The sequence below is a fragment of the Mesoplodon densirostris genome, chromosome 12 (genome assembly GCF_025265405.1).
Source record: "Mesoplodon densirostris isolate mMesDen1 chromosome 12, mMesDen1 primary haplotype, whole genome shotgun sequence".
Classification (NCBI taxonomy): Eukaryota; Metazoa; Chordata; class Mammalia; order Artiodactyla; family Ziphiidae; genus Mesoplodon; species Mesoplodon densirostris.
This window is the reverse complement of record NC_082672.1, coordinates 17,563,821-17,581,246: the sequence shown is the minus strand read 5'-3', so window position 1 is coordinate 17,581,246 and position 17,426 is coordinate 17,563,821. Positions and strand designations below refer to the sequence as shown.

At 43.8% G+C, this 17,426-nt stretch overlaps 1 protein-coding gene across 6 annotated transcripts in view; it reads left to right on the top strand.

The window, feature by feature from the left end:
* The window catches only part of SASH1 (SAM and SH3 domain containing 1), a 266,274-nt gene that overhangs the window by 211,569 nt on the left and 37,279 nt on the right, over positions 1 to 17,426 (top strand). For 4 of the 6 annotated variants that reach the window (XM_060114659.1, XM_060114657.1, XM_060114660.1 and 1 more), the window contains exon 9: positions 17,103 to 17,235. In XM_060114659.1, the coding sequence (XP_059970642.1) occupies positions 17,103 to 17,235 (133 nt within the window). Of the gene's footprint in view, positions 1 to 11,997; positions 12,409 to 17,102; positions 17,236 to 17,426 lie in introns of those variants that run through there. The other 2 variants (XM_060114662.1, XM_060114661.1) reach the window with 1 other exon arrangement.

Genomic DNA, 17,426 nt, shown 5'->3' with positions numbered 1-17,426 from the left:
TGCTATGTTACACTGTGTCAAAAAAAGGGACACTTTTCTAAATCTTTCTAAATATAACTATGGCAAAGGTAACTCTTATTGATTCAGGTCTTTTAATGCATACTTGAAGCCTTGAGATGATTATTCAGACTTTCATAGATACCTTCTACAAATTTCTTTTTTACTTGGCTGGGTGGGAAGAGGAAGCACTATTCCTCTTAATTTTAACGAAAGTAATTTTGAAATGAAAATGATAGTAAAATAGAGACATATTAAAATTCTCTTTAGAAGAGTAGACGTAATGATTCTTTAGACCTGTAGCTTATGGAGAGACTAGAGACAAAATCAGTCCATTGGAATAACATGTGTCACAAAGTCTTGTGAGAAAGATGACTTTTGCTCTCACTGGACATAAGCTGACCAAGAACCACTGCTTAGATGACTTCTTGTCATTTATTCCACACCACCCTCTCTCCCCAGCCTTGTCCCTGGGAGAAGGGCCAAAGTTTGAGGCGTGTGTTTGCTGTGAGTCCCTTGAGATCATCATCTTTAAACAAAGTTAGACAGGAAGGAGGCTCTGGCCTCGGGAAAGCCAGGCGTTTGCCCGGTGAGGGGACTGGTTAAAGCTCACAGATGTGAGACAGACTTTGGGTCCAGATCCCAGCTCTGCCACCTATTAGCTCTGCATCTAAGGGCAAGTTGTTTCATCTCTTTGTGCCTCAAAACTTGGGCCGAGTGTATCTACCTCACACGGGCCTTGCAAGGATTAAATGGCACCAAGTAAATACCCAATGAACGCCAGCCTCTATTGCTTTATGTGACGATCTTCTACCTCGCCATTAGCTGTCTTTTTTTTTTTGCGGTACGCGGGCCTCTCACTGTTGTGGCCTCTCCCGTTGCAGAGCGCAGGCTCTGGACACGCAGGCTCAGCGGCCGTGGCTCATGGGCCCAGCTGCTCCGTGGCATGTGGGATCTTCCCGGACCAGGGCACGAACCCGTGTTCCCTGCATTGGCAGGCAGACTCTCAACCACTGCACCACCAGGGAAGCCCTAACTGTCATTTTTAAAATACTGGAGTTCCCTTCAAAAGTTTTATTTATTTATTTTCTTCTTTTTTTTTTTTTTTTTTTTTTTTTTTTGCGGTACACGGGCCTCTCACTGTTGTGGCCTCTCCCGTTGCGGAGCATGGGCTCCGGACGCACAGGCTCAGCAGCCATGGCTCACGGGCCCAGCCGCTCCGCGGCATGTGGGATCTTCCCAGATCGGGGCACGAACCCGTGTTCCCTGCATCGGCAGGCGGACTCTCAACCACTGCGCCACCAGGGAAGCCCAAAAGTTTTATTTTTGTACATGCCGTTAACATGGCAGCAACGCTTCTGCTTTTGAATATTACGGCAGACAGACTGGAGTTGTCAGAACAAGCTTAATGTAAATAGCATGTGTTTAATTGGTTATGTTTTTTACCAAACACATAATCAGTTTATTTTCTGTTTCAGAAGGTGTAAGTGTCTGTGGGCTTAGGAACGGGTCTGGTATGATTTCAGTAACATATGTGGCCTTAGGATTACTGTTTGGGAAAAATAAACACTAATTGTATTGAAATTATCTAGGGCCATATAGTGCCAATGAGGCCGTCTCGTTGAGCATGTGGGTGTGCGCTTCCATGCCTGTTACGCTGGGGGGCGCTCTCACAGCAGGCCCAGAAATAGTTGGAAATTGGGCTCTTTGCACCTGGCAAACCAGCCAGGTATCAGTACACGTCTATCTTCACTGGTTTGTATGGCCACAGGGAGTTGAGGATGCTGCCTGCACACCCTCTTCAACACACCAAGGGCCACGTGAACAAAAGTAAATAATGACAAAATATCCAGGTACAATATAATCTGAGGGTTATGTAACCTATTGTTATCATTTTTAAAATTTAAGTTAGTTTTCGGGCACATTCTGGTCTATTTCTTTTCTTTTTTTCTTTTTTTTTTTTTTTAAGATTTTACTGTCACCCTCAGCTTCATCTTTCTTTCTTTCATTTTTAAATGTTTTTGGCCGCACTGTGTGACTTGCGAGATCTCAGTTCCCTGACCAGGGAATGAACCTGGACCCTCGGCAGAGAGAGCATGGAGTCCTAACCACTGGACTGCCAGGGACTTCCCTGTTGTTTCTTTTATTAGGTCGAACCACGTGAACTGGAAATATTAGCTTTTGACCTTAAAAATAGCAATCTCATTTGTCCAACCTAATACATAAATACCAAACAGGATCTACGACATGTACCCTAGCTAGCTGATTATATCTAAATACAGATATTTGTAATATAATATGGGTTAAGGATTGGCATTTAGATTTGCAGTGCCAATTTCTTACTTCACTTTTGGGATGAACCTTAGGGAGCTTGGGGTAAGAGAGGATTTCCATTACTTGTTTAATGATAGTGATTCATCACATGTTAATTCCTCATTAAATCATTTGCCCTGGTACCAAATCTTATATAATGGATGGGTTGGAGAGAGACCCAGGTCCTGTCATGGTTCATGAGTCAGATCCAGACTGAGGGCTGCTTCCAGCCTAAGCCAACTTACTGAAGTCATGGACTGCCCATCACTTGTTCAGAGTCCATTTGAACTGTAAGTCACTATATCAAAACTCTTAGAACTATACCCAGTCATCAAGGACATTCATCTAGAAAGCAATATTTTAACACAACCAAATTCTAATTCAAATTATAATTATTCACAGAATCATTTCTGTAGAAATATCCCTTTATTCTCTTCTCTGTCCCTTTCCTTTCCCTCTTTGTGTCACACCCCCTCTCATCCCTGGTTGATTGTACTATTACTAGTATAATTCTAATAACATTGCATAATTAGTTCCTACAAGGACACTTCTTGCCCTGTGCTTTTGAGCCAGAGTGTAGGTGAAAGAATGCCATCTTGAACATTCTGTTACTCATTCATTGTGCAAACATTACTGAGTACCGACTATAGGTCAGTCCCTACACACAGGAGTGTATATTTGAGAAGGAGCGACAAGTGGATAGCATGGTTGGGGCCTTAATTGGAATATTTCTACCGAGTGTGTGAAATACGCACAGAAAGTCCATTAAGCCCCAGTGAGGAGAGTGTGGAAAGCCCAGTGAAGGTGACTGAAAGTGAGCAAGAGTTCCCCAGGAGGAGGAAGAGAAACCTGTTAGGTAGAGGGAGCAGCAAGGCCAGTGGCTTAGGTGAATAGGTGGGTGAATCTTCAGACTTGCGTCATATGAGAAAATGGATTTAAATAATAAAGTTTTTCTCAGTATCAATATTTTGACTAATACGGTATTGTTTATTTTCTTTGCTCATTCTTATTTATAAATTGGCTCTATAATAGGTGGTTTGGTTCCTTATGACTGCAATTTGTTTTGTTTTTTGTTTTTAATTGAAGTATAGTTGAGTTATAAAGTTATGTTAGTTTCAGGTGTACAGAAAAGTGATTCAGTTACACACACACAAACACACACACACATTTTCAGACTCTTTTCCATTATAGCTTATTATAAGGTATTGAATATAGATCCCTGTGCTATACAGTAGGTCCTTGTTGGTTATCTGTTTTATACCTAGTAGTGTGTATCTGTTAATCCCAAACTCCTGATATATCACCCCTACCCCTTTCCCCTTTGGTAACAATAAGTTTGTTTTCTGTGTCTGTGATTCTGTTTTTGTTTTGTAAATAAGTTCATTTGTATCATTTTTTAAGATTCCACATATAAGTGATATCATATGATATTTGTCTTTTTCTGTCTGACTTTATATGATAATATGATAATTTCTAGGTCCATCCATGTTGCTGCAAATGGCATTATTTCATTCTTTTTTATAGCTGAGTAGTATTCCACAGTGTGCATATATATATATATGCCACATCTTCTTTATCTGTTCCTCTGTCAGTGGACATTTAGGTTGCTTCCATATATGATTGCAGTTTTAAAATTTATATCATTCGTGGTTTTCATCTTGTCTTTGAGGTCTCATTTAATTGAATTCATGTTCTTCTTTAATTATTTTATAGAGAGAAGCAACTGTTAGGAATTTCTTCCTGTTCCTTGAGTTATATTTTCTTCTGATAGAGAGAGGGGATCAAAAGATAGAATCATTGTGTTTGTCCATGCCTTTTCTCTCTCTCTCTCTCTCTCTCTTTTTTTCCCCTTGTTATAGTTTGTTTGAGTAGTTCTCATGCATTTCTTTTCACTTTGATCATGCTTGGGTAACTCAGGTCATATTTTCTGTTTGTGCTGATATAATGAAGATTACTTTTTGACCTGTTTGCCATGCTGTCAGGCAGTGGAGTGTTTTCCTTCCTTTATTTTGTGATCCATTCATGTTTGTTGTTGCTATAGCCTAATGTAATAGCTGGGGAAGTGGGAAAACCCAACTGAGGTGGAATGTGGTCTTCATTGGGATACCGGGGCTCGGCTTTCTCTCTCCTAAGAGTTTGTTAAATGTGCTGCATCACTGTTCACGTTGCTTGCTTAAGGGTGGGGGAATGGGTACACCAGAGCCAGTCTGTCTTTAATTTATTTTATTTATTTATTTATTTATTTATTTATTTAATTTTTTTTTTTTTTACGGTACGTGGGCCTCTCACTGTTGTGGCCTCTCCCACTGGGGAGCACAGGCTCCGGACGCGCAGGCTCAGCGGCCATGGCTCACGGGCCCAGCCGCTCTGTGGCATGTGGGATCTTCCCAGACCAGGGCACAAACCCGTGTCCCCTGCATCGGCAGGTGGACTCTCAACCACTGCGCCACCAGGGAAGCCCGACTTTCCGTCTTTTCACTCATTACTCTCCTGAAGCAATTTCTGCTGCTCTTAGATCCGAAAAAGATAAAGAAGGCCACACAGTTTGCTTCCTTTTCTGTGGGTCTTCAGGAATTTTTTTCTTAGCTTGATCAGGGAGTTCTAAAGTTTAATATATTAGGTTATATACTTTTGTTTGGATGCCCTTGGTGGAGTATTTTTGCCAGTTTTTAGTAATTGTGTTTTGTAGGACACTATCGCTCATTTTGTTAGTTGTGGGAAGGATATTCTGTGGTTTAGTTTTCAGCAGTCATCATGACCTGATTGTTTTGCCAGTTAGATGACCACAAACAATTTTTCTAGCTCTAATTGATTCATTTTCTAAGCCAGTGAATCAATTGGGGCCTTCTGATCACGGCCATCAGGTTAATGTGTTATTCTTTGTGTGTATAGAAACACAAAGACAAGCTAAGCTGTCTTCTATTTGGAAGTAAATTTGCTTATTGTTCATTCTACAAACATAAGGAGAAGTGTGTTAAGGTCACACATAGATCATGACTCTGGGAGGTACCTTCGGCCCTTCTGCCTCCGTCTTCAACAGACGCCCGTGCTGATCAGTAGCCTAAGTTTGGGCTGGAGGGAGGAACTTGGTGTCCGCACCTTCCCACCGTTGCCTTGCGGGCTCCATCAGTTCTCTGTATTCCTACGTCGTCACGTGCCTAGGCAAGGTTGTTTGGCGGCCTTGTCCAAGAAGTCATCGTGCCTGATCCATGAATCAGTCAGTCTAAGATGCCATAAAAATAATGTGACTTTGCAAACACCACCCAGTCTCTTGGGAGACTTAGCGCTTCTGGGATGAAAACTTCCATCAGCTCCAGAAACTAGAGCCTCAAAAGCATATGTAATTGCCCTACTTGGCAGTCCTGTTCTGAATCATCCTTTTTCCATGGCATAGGCTATGTGAGAATCGAATCCACTTGGGAATGAGGGGGTTTGGTGTTTTGCTTTAGTTCTTAGTGTGCCTGACACCATAGATTTGTTTTGGGTAACACTCCCCCACTCTTTACAGAGGGACCTGTAGAGTTAATTGTGGACTCCCTTCCCCTAACTTCTTTTTTATCTCAACTCACCTATTTTATATGACCAGCGGGGTTCTCTGACCTATGGGCAGGGTGACATAATCTCAAGCAGTAAAATCTTCCAAAGATTTACAGAGTGAAGGGGAAGTCGGTTCTTTTTCCTCCACTTAACCTCTCTCCTCCCCCAGCTCCTTTCAGGAGAAGGAAAGGCATTTTCTCTGCTTCATGGAAACTTGCAGAATTGGGACGAGTGTGCTTACTTGTTATTCACGTCTCCCTAGACCTGGCTGTAGGACTCCTGAGGTCTTATATTTTCTCGTTCCTTATAGGGAAAGTAGCAACGTTATTTGGGGCTGATTAAAGCAATTCAGAGTTCATGAGTTTTAAGAAAAAGAATAGAGTTTATTGTGGAATGTAGCATCCCTTTGCTGTTCCCTTGGTTTCGTAGTTAGTTTTTTAAACAGTTTCTTTAAGTGAATTAAGTGCTGACAAGCCTTTGCCTCTAGGGGATGGTAACATTACCTCAAATTCTCACATACTTTTTACAAGTATGAGTATCATGTAATTATCTCCTCCTCCTCCTTCTTCTTCAAATCTGGTGACAACTAGTTAATTTTGAAACTGCCGGAGAGATTATTTCAGTGTTACACTGTACCTCTGGGAGAAGAATGGAATTTCATCTTTTTTTCCATATGCTAACAAAAATCTCCTAATTTCAGAGGGCAATGATGTCACCAGCTAATGAGCAAAATATTTCTTACTAAACAGATGAGTCCTCCCCTGACTCCTTTGTGAAATAAGGGAAAAAAGCCCACAATGTGTTTCATAGTTGATATAGTTACTGCAATTCATAAACACTTTTTAAAGTAATTCTAACTTCTTCAAAGAGTGAAACAAATTTTTCTGTAAACACAAAGAATAACACATTAACCTGATGGCTCTGATCGGAAGGCCCCGGCCACAGCCGGACAGTGATGACTGGTAGCTGATCTTGAACATACCCAGCCGGAGCCAATATGCTGCCCCCCAAGGTTGGGAGTGACCTTGAATGCATCACTTCTTGGACCAGTGGAGGGAGACCAGGCATGTTGGAGAGATTATGAAATCAAGCTTGGAGAAGAGGAGGGCCGTGAAGCTGTTGTTGATTGGTGTCACATGCTGTTTATAAGGGCAGCAGCATCAGCTGAACTCTTCTTTGACTGTCCAGATAGGCAGGCATCTAAGGTCAGCAGGAGCCATGTAAACACGGGACTTCTGGGCTCATACAGGGACATGGAAAAAATACCCCCAAAGCCATGGCGAGTGCCCGTCCCCTCACTGAAGCATGTCTCAGTTTCCCCAGCCAGAGGTGATTTCACCCACTTCTGAATCCCTGTGTCTCTCTGTTCCTCTTACCCATTTATCACAGTTGACTTACATTAATCATATTTCTGAACTTCTCTTGGGGCATCTCTACCCCCAGACTTCTAGATTATAAGCTCTGTAAGTCCAGGGGAAGCCACCTTACTCATAGTGCTATTCCTGCTTCTGCCTAATGCCTGGAATCAGTACATCCCTCCATTGATTTCAATCAGGAAATATATATTTATCGCAAATATAGATATGATCTTTAATTGTCTCAGTGGGGAAGAATATTGTAATGTTCAGTGTTGGCAGTTGTGTGAAGAAACAGGTACTCTTTTTTTTTTTTTTTTTGGAAGATGTTGGGGGTAGGAGTTTATTAATTAATTTATTTATTTTTGCTGTGTTGGGTCTTCATTTCTGTGTGAGGGCTTTCTCTAGTTGTGGCAAGCGGGGGCCACTCTTCATCGCGGTGCATGGGCCTCTCACTATCGCAGCCTCTCTTGTTGCGGAGCACAGGCTCCAGACACGCAGGCTCAGTAGTTGTGGCTCACGGGCCTAGTTGCTCCGCGGCATGTGGGATCCTCCCAGACCAGGGCTCGAACCCGTGTCCCCTGCATTAGCAGGCAGATTCTCAACCACTGCGCCACCAGGGAAGCCCCGAAATAGGTACTCTTTTTATACTACTTGTGAGATTTTTAAAATAATACAGTGTTTCTTCTGAAAATTGTTAATATGTATCAAAAGACTTAACGATATGCCCATTCTTTACCCATCAGTTCAACAATCTAATCATTTATTCTAAAGAAAGAATGTATTAGATGCATTAGAAATTTTACCACAGTGTTCATCGGAGTATATTTTACAATACTGAAAAATTGGAAACATGCATATGTCCAATGATTGAGGATAGTATTTAAGTAAAGGATGGTGTACTTCTGTGTCTGAATACTTTTGAATCATTAATGTATTGTCATATTTTATTTTTTGAATATTTGTTGATGTGGGGAAATGTTCAAAACATATTATTTTTTAAAAGCAAGTTATAAAACAGTTTGAACAGTGTACATTGAGGGCCCCAGGGTTTCTCTAAAGGGAACATTAAGAGGCAGCTGTGTGGCTCAGAAGGTCACAAGTATAAGCGGGCACTTTGTTTCTATTTACACCTGTGTTCATTTGAGGGAGGCTTTGGGGACCTTGATAGTAACTGTGGCGGGGGGGGAGGGGGTGGTGGTGGTGGTGGTGGAGGAACAGCTAAAGATCACAAGGTCATCCTTTTTTTGTTTAAAAAAAAGTAACATAAAAGTGTATTGTGTGTGTGTGCATGCACGTGTGCGTATGAAGATATAAACCAAAATATTACTAATGTTTCTGATTAGGAAGATATAAGTATTTCCTTTCTCTTTTTTCTGTATCTGCATTTTCCAAAATTTCTAATTAAAAATACATCTTGTGTTAGTAGGACTAAACAATAAATGTTACTACTGAAATACAGATAGAGGAATGGAAATGACAGTGCTGTTTGTCCTCTTGAAGTTTGGTGAAGGGCTAGTAATACTGTGTATTGAGCTAAGTCCTAAGAGAAAGTCTGTTAGGTTGCTTTGCAGCCACCTGGCCTAAGGAAGATGAGGAGGAAAGCCAGGAAGGCTTTCCAGAGGAGGTGACACATGAACTGAATCTTTTTTTTTTTTTTTTTTGGCTGCATTGGGTCTTCGTTGCTGCGCGCGGGCTTTCTCTAGTTGCAGGGCGGGGTGGGGGCTACTCTTCGTTGCGGTGCGCGGGCTTCTCATTGCAGTGGCTTCTCTTGCAGGCTCTAGGCGCGCGGGCTCAGTAGTTGTGGCGCACGGGCTTAGTTGCTCTGCGGCCTGTGGGATCTTCCCGGACCAGGGCTCGAACCTGTGTCCCCTGCATTGGTAGGCGGATTCTTAACCACTGCGCCACCAGGGAAGCCCTGAACTGAATCTGGAAGGATGAGTAGGAGCTAGGGAAGTAGATGGGGGCGGGCAGAGATCTTCCCCAGAGAGGAATCCTCAAGTGCAGAGGTGTGCAGGCACGTGAGAGATGGGGTATCTGAGATGCTGTGGGGAAGTCGCAGTATGAGAACCAGGTGCTATGAGAGGCTGTTTCCACATAGTGTTTGCATAGCTGAGCGTAACGTGCACAGAAACTGGAAGTAAGGGCTCTGAGCACGCAGTCCTGCTTTTCACGATATGGCCCTTGGACTTTGCTCTGAGGACCTAATGAATAGTTGCTTAGAGTGAGAGTGAGATGCTCAAATCTGTCCTCTGCAAATTTGCGTACTTACTATGTGCTGGGTAAGTTCAAGTCCACTACCCAGTGAACAAGACCAGTGATGCTCTTCCTTTGTGAAGTTGATCTGCCCTGTTGCCACCTTCCCTCCACCAAGAAGCATCACAGGGTGGCCTGGACCAGGCTAGTCTTTCGAATATCCTGCAGTTTACTCAGATACACAGCAAGGGCTGGGAGCTGTGGGGCTGAAGAGTGTCAACTTCTTCATTCTACGTGCATTATTTGCTGCAGGCCCACTGGTGCACCGGGCACCCCACTTACAAGGAGGGGAATGGACATGGTCCCTGTCCCTGTGGTGTCTCCTGTCTTCTGAAAGAAAAGCCCTTGTTGGGTGCCCATGTGGCTCCCTACCCGGAGTGTTTCCATACATACCTGGCTCCTCTGAGAGTGGCAGCAGTGCCAGTTAAGAAGGGGGGTAAGGGGACCTCCCTGGCGGTCCAGTGGTTAAGACCCTGAGCTTCCACTGCAGGGGGCTCAGGTTTGATCTCTGGTCGGGGAACTAACATCCTGCATGCCGCTTGGTGCAGCCAGAAATAAGGGGGGTGGGCAGGAGGAGAGACCACTGGGAGGCCAAGCAGGTCCTCCCCTCCACCCACCTCACAGAACCTGGCTCTTGAGACCCAGCTCCCTCGATCTCACACTGTAGAGGTTTCAGGACCTTCCGGGCTCCAGGCCTCACAGTTAAGGTCTCCTTTCATTCTCTCAAAGGACCCTAAGAGGCTTGTCACTGCCTGTTTGATAAATGAGAGTTCACAGGTGGCATCAAGGAGACCTCAGCCTGTGTCTGCGGGATTCCAGAGTTCTGGCTCTGAATCCTGCCCAGAATCTTCTGTGTATCTAAACAACCTGTTCAGACTCAGCCTCAAACGTCGGCCATCGTCACTTGCTTTCACGTGTTTTTGCTACTTACATGGCACCTAAAACAGCAGTCTGCAAGAATTAAGATCGCTCTTGTTTGAATTCCGATCAGTAATAGAGGGAATGAAGATGTAATAATCACTTACCGAGCTCCGAGCTCCGGTGGTCGATTATACACAATTATATACAGAATTTGTAAAACATCAACACTTTAACACCAATGTTATTAGACGAAATTTCCGTGGAGGAACACTAAGACCCACAGGAGTAGAGTGATTTGCTGGAGGACTTGGGAATTAAGGCCAGGCTGTTCTAGCTCCAAAGTCTGTGAGTATTTCCCCACTGTCTTTGGGGCATGCACGTTTTCTTAGTTTTCATGGAGTAACAAAGAAATTCAAGTGAGACTTCTACTGACAGTCTTAAGGACTTCTCAGCACAATGACGCATGCAGTGTGGTCGTCAGGCTCGGGTGAAGGAAGCCCGGATAGAGTTAAGGTGGCGCAGCAGCAAAACCATGAAGTGTCACAATCTTCCTCTGCCATTTACTGTCCGTGAAATGAGATCATGTGTGCAGATACTCAGCAGAGTGCCTGGGAATTGTGAGCATTTGATAAATATGGGTGATTGAAGTCCCACACTGGGAAAGCACTGCCCCTACTTGTGGCACATGTGGGTCCTCAGATGGCAGTGTGGAAGGGAGCGGATGTGAAACCAGAGAGGGCATCAGGGAATGGCTTTGTGAAATGGGAAACAGGCAGTATAGGGAAGGGGTGGCGAACCGTGGTGGGGAGAAATAATAGGAAATTCGATAAATGATAGGAGGAGGCATTTTGGGGGCAGAAAAATTGAGGGAAAGGGAATTTCATGCAGAGTGAGAGATGCCAAAGGGACGAAAGGGAGCAGGACAGGTGCCCAGGAAAAGAGGGTGAGCTCTGGCCGTCTGTGATACCCCAGGATCTCTGCTATGTGATGTCCTACCAAGAGAGGGGCCCTCGCGTAGTACATAAATAAAGACCCACACAGTGAGAGGCACCTAGGAGTGGGTAGCTCGGACTCCACAATGGGAAGACATGACTTACCCCACTGAATGAATTTAGTCCCGAAAATACAGACATGACTTACAACCTGTGTCACGGAAACTTCACATGGGTCTTCAGTCCTGCCTTTTTAGATGGTGTTCTGTTTAAGTAACAGAATGTGATGTCGCTCCCTAGACAGCCCTGAGAAAATTAAATGACCATCTAGTGACAGAGTCCCCGTGCTCACATTTTAGAATCCAAGAGAACTCAGCTGCTCTGAAGTGATCATTGAAACAATTTGGTTAAGACAGTTTTAGAAGCATCAGTGAAGGGGACCTACATTTACTCTAGTGGTTAAAATAGAAAAGAAAAAAAAACGAAGCCGGAGAGAGACAGAAAGTGACAGCTTTAGGAGAAAACCACAATCATAAGTTTTAATTCAGGAATTTCAGAAATAGCCCTAGGAAGGTGTCTATTTTCAATTGCGACGACTCCCTTCAGGGGGTGTTGGGAAGACTATCTGCAAAAAAGATCGTTTTTCAGTTCAGTCACTCGTGAGGGTGAGTCCTTGTCCCGGATTTGCTGAGATTCTCGCGTTCTTTTTTTCTTTCTCTGGAATTCCATAGACAGTAATTAAGGAACTGGAGGCCAGCGGGAGGTCAGGGAGCCTTCGTCAGTGAAAACAGGGATTGTTTGCCACGTACAACACTCCCTTTTTTCCTTGTGGTGAATAGGAGATTTGCTTAGAGCTGATGACTTCTGCCTTTCTTACAAGTTATGCAGTTAGCGAGGAACTGGGGGATCAGGCAGCAGGCAGCAGGCAGCTAATTGAAACCAGTGTCTTCACTTTCTTCTCCTTCGGATTGTAAGCTGTGCCGGCAGAGCCTGCCCGATCATGTAACTCCCAAGGAGTATGTTCGAGGAGTGCCTCACCATCACTTTGAGATTACAGAGGTGGCAAGCAGGAGTGAAGACGCGCTCGGAGTGGGGAGGGGGCGGGGGTCCCGGACGAGCTCAGGATCACCCCTGAGGCCTGCTCAATGCCGAAGCCGGTAAGTTCGCTGGACACGCTTCACGTGAAGGGGGAAATGTGCTTTCCGTCGCTTCAGGGAAAAGCTTTCTAATTGTTCCCGGCTATGATGCTTCCGTCGTTCCTATTCAAATTCCTCTAGATTCATCCTTCCCTTGTTTACTTCGCTACCTTATAACCCAGAGCATTCTTTCCTAGCTTGCTCACCCGATACTAAGGCATAGCTTTTGGAGGAGAGGAGTGAATATTATTTTGAGAATAAAGCGGGCACGCGAGGGGTTGGGTGTACGTGGGGTTGGTAGCTTAGTTGCCACTTGTGGAGGCTTCTCGTGCGGAAGACTTGGTTTCGGGCAGCTTTGCACACACGGCTTTTCATAAACCTATGATTGGGATTGGTTTCCTTCTTTTAACTTGAAGGTTAATGCCATCGACATCGTGTGAATTTCACAGGCAAATATCTCGCCAATTTCAGAATACTTTTCAGAAGTGCATAAATATAGTGTTCCCGTGCCTAAGTGTGTTTATGCAAAAGGCACAGCTGTAATCCTGTGCTCAGCAAGGTCTCCAGCGGTCCCCAAAAGGGTTCTAGCTGCTCCCTGCAAGTTCAGTTTAATCTTTATTACAGCACGTTACTCCTGTGCCTGCACGACTGTGCCACGCAGCTTTTGGAAAGCATTTGTTCTGGCACATCATGATTTGCAAGAACTGTTTGTTACAAGGTCAGGGGCGAGTGAAGCATCTGTTACCGACCTGCAGTGACAGGCTTCAGTTGAACCGTAAGGGGATGCTTTTACTTTGCTCCATCCAGCACACACATTTTTGTATCTACAGATGCTATTAATTGTGTTCCTTTTTTTCTGATTATCCTTAACGTAGCTGTGTTATAAAAAGTTCTCCACGCTGGCTCCATGTCTTTCCCATTAGAACATTGCAGATGTGTCAAGGACGCACATGTTCCAAAAGAAGCCGAGAAGGAGGGAGGCTCCACCCTCCCTCACAAGCCAAAAGGGCCCCATAGGCTCCTCCTCATTCAGCAGCCTGGCAGGCGAATTGTGTACTCTCTCTTTAAAGCAGCTATAGTTTTGTGCCTTGGCTTGGTCAATTTGTTATGGTTTAAAACTGTGGAGCCAGCTGTCTGCAATCTGATGTAATGTTGCCATGGAAACCAGAAATGAAACACTTAAGCATTCACCACAGAATTACTACATATAGCATTAGCCAAAGTAATTAAAAGTTGAGCCATATGGGCTTTCTGGTGGAAAAATATGCAATCGAGAGGCTGGAAATTAAATGTTTCTATTTACAGTATTGTAAATCCACATCCTTTGGTGGGGTAAATCAGTTGCCTTTTCTACTACAGGTTTGGAGGTGGGGGGTTTTATACAGATGATTGAGTTTTCACCTTCTAATTTAGAAGCTGGTCAAACTAAAGTTTATCTTAGCACTCTGACCTGGGCTAGGACAGGGAGGGGAAGAGATACCATCTCCGTGTTTGAATGTATATAAACATACACTGTTATTTTTTTCACTGTAGTTTATTTAAAACCTGTTTTACAATAACTCTTGAGTCTATTTCTTGGAATCAATCATTCATTTTATATACATTGCAGATTTCCTTCATCTTCTACAAAGTTCCTCTAGGTGTGGGGGTTTCCTTTATATACCCATATCTGTTTCTTAATTTTAAAAAATTCTCACACCCCCATCTCACACATATATCTCTGGGGGGGTGTATTTTCTGAATAAAAAGACAAGTCTTTTCTTCAGCATTTGGGAAGTGGCACATGCTTATTTAAAAGGAGACACGTAAAATGAGGAATTTAAGCTTTACTCCCTAGTTTAAAAGAAAACTGCATGCCGTTTACAGAGTCTTTATGTTGAAACAGCTGGAGAGAATTTTTTAAAGGCAAATATTTCACAACTCTTTTTCCTCTGGACTCAGAAGGAAGTGAGAAGTCAACACCTCTCTCAATAAAAAGCATCCTTGGGATACACTGTTCAACTACCTTCAGTGACTTCTGGGCTCACTTAAGAGGAGATTTTCTATTTTTAAAATGATAATAATAAGATATATATATATATATATATATATATATATATATATATATATATCGAATGACTTTGGTTTTATCCTACATGTCTCTTCATATAAATTGTGCTGCATCTATCTCATTTAGTGTTCAGAAACATGCTAATGCAAAGAAAGTTATTGGTTGCTATGATTTGTGATTTGTCCGTGGCAAACACCTCCAGACTTTTAGTTTTTTTAAAGAAAAAGAAAAATAACACTAATTCAAAGTTCTAAAGAGTTCTTGTTCCTCAAAGATAGATGGAACATGCGAAAGCAATTAAATAAGTACCTGGAATATGTTCTTTTTCGCCCCAGTGAATCTTGGCCAGAGGAAGGTAGGACTGGTGGGGCATGGGGTAGGGTAGGGGAGCTCATTGCCTTTAAATCTGTTGTCCTAGTTTAACTGTCTTGATTTCTCCCTGAAAAGCTCCTTCTGGTAGTCTGTTTCCTACAAGTGATTTGTGTCTTCGTGGACTCAAGATTTTTGTATGACTCCTTTCCAGGTCCCATTTCTCTTTTTACTTCCCCCCAGCCCCCATGCACACCACCACTAGCAACCCCCAGGCTAGGTATGAGTGATCTTCATCCTGTGATGCAGCTTCCTGAAACTTATTTATGGACAATCTGTGCTTATTTCATTTTCACTTGACTTCAGAATTTTTTAACGTGAGGGTTATAGATGGTCTAGATTTGTAGGTACAGAAGCTTTCTGTAATCAAGTGTTGACTCTTCTATTAGAAGTACTTGACTTTTGAGATACATCAAGAAGGCAGAATGTTTTTCAGTGTTTATGTGTAATTCCATGCACTGTGGTTTTGTTCAGGTGCTGATTACCCAGAATGAGGGCTAACCAAGTTCTCATTCCTCTGGTTGACCACTCTGACCATTCCATCGCAAACCAACAATTCATCCAAGAAAAAGTCAAATCAGACAATTGCCATTATGTAGTAGAAGCTGTACTTATTATTTTAATTTGTTACATTTTAAGTTTTAGACCAAATGCCTTAAGCCTGATTACCGGCATGCAATGTATCCTCCTTCCCCTATTATCTGGGCGTCGATTTCTGCTCTTCATTACCGGGTAACCAGCAGTTAACCTTAATTCTGAAATATGTATGCAATATTTTACCTAGGACCTTTAAAGAAATTGGACATTGACATACTTCACAGAAGGGAAGCCTGAGACATACCCCTGTCCCGATGACTGGCCATTCATGGGTTATAATAATTATTCTTTAGCGAGTTAATGGTTTGCTTATAATTTTGCAATGAGAAAGTGCCATGGCTCCAGTGCTGGGGACTCCAGGGCGAGGACAGAGGCCATGATATGGGCCATATCTCCCTTACGTAGGGCCAGAGTGCTACAGACACACTTGTGGACTCAACAGCAGGCACTGTTTTTTTCTGCCTAAGTAATTAATATAATCCCTACCTCATTTCCTCTTGACCTGTTCTCTGCTAACTCTTGCTTACCTATTTAGTTTCTATAAAATTGGGATTAACGAGAGCGTTTCTTGGAGGGGGGAGTTCTCCTTATTAGGCTCGTGTTCGGAGATGTGGTTTGTTTTTGGTTGGAGGCATTTCTCTCCGGACTCTGTCAGTGAACTAGGTTGGAGGAGATGGAGAGAAGGCTGTTGGCAGGATGCGTGGGGTGAACTGGAGCCGCTCCGAGCGGCCTGGGCTCTGCGGAGGCTGCGCACTTCCGCCGGGCTCTGCGCTCCCGGGGATACCTGCTCGCCAGGCCCAGGCAGCACATCCACTGAGTTGGAGACTCTGTTTCACATTTTGAACAGATAAAGCAGAGGAAGCTGCATGTTGTATGTTGAAGCTAACTTGGAAACGAGACCCGCATTTTGTTCACAAGGAAAGGATTGTTTTTCGCTTGGGTCACTGCTGCAGAGAGACTTTTTTTTTTCTCTCTCTCTCTCTGTAATGTTTGATACTTGAGGGGAAACAGCTGGACTGAGCATACTTGAATCACTGCAGAACGAAATGGGATGCTGGGGAATATGGACAGGACTGTATGGCTGAAAAGGTCAGCTTTTTCCCTTGTCCCTCATGGAGGAATGCAGGGCCTGTCCCCATGCTCGCCTTGTGAGCTCTCGGAAGGAGCTGGGAGAGGCCGAAGGAGGGATGGCTGGGATGTGGCAGACGGTCCTCACAAATGGGACCGAAGATGGCTTTCTGCATCTCTTCCGTTTTCCTGCCCTGCTGTTTTTGATTTTCGGGGAGGACTGGAACAAGTCAACAGAATTTGGGTTTGGAGAAGTAGTCGATGACCACGTTAAACAGCGAGTCCTGATGGGCCAGACAGAGAGCCTGGCCCAAACCACAGCAGTGGAACTGGAATTACAGGGCCAGCCTAGGAGAGCATCCTGCCTGAGTTCTCTAAAAGAGACCCGGAATTCATTGAGACAAATGCACCACATGCCGGGCCAGGGCATCGGTGTGTGTTGTGGTGCCCCGGTCCTAATTCTCCACCAAATTAGACCTTAAGATGATGATACGTGTTGCTCCAAGAACCTGTTGTGCAGCTTTGTTGGTGCCCCAAGTTCAGCGGCAGAACTGCCAGAGTTCAGACTGGCAGTGAGGTGGAGCTGCACCGGGCAATTATCTGATTAACTTTTCCTTTGTTTCTTTGCCAGTCAAGAGAACAGTCGGATGATGAGACTGAAGAGTCGGTGAAGTTTAAGAGGTTACACAAGCTGGTGAACTCCACTCGCAGAGTGAGAAAGAAACTAATCAGGGTGGAAGAAATGAAAAAGCCCAGCACTGAAGGTAAAAAAGCAAACTCCACCCTGCTTATTCCAAAGTAAAGCATTTGGGGTCCGTCTATCAGTAGAAAATATGAAAGTAGAAAATGAGTTGAGTTCTGGCTGAGGCTGGCGGAGGGAGAATTCGGGTCTGCAGGTGAGCAGGGCAATGCTCAGTACCTTCTGGAATGAAGGATCCTGGCGTCCAGCATTCCA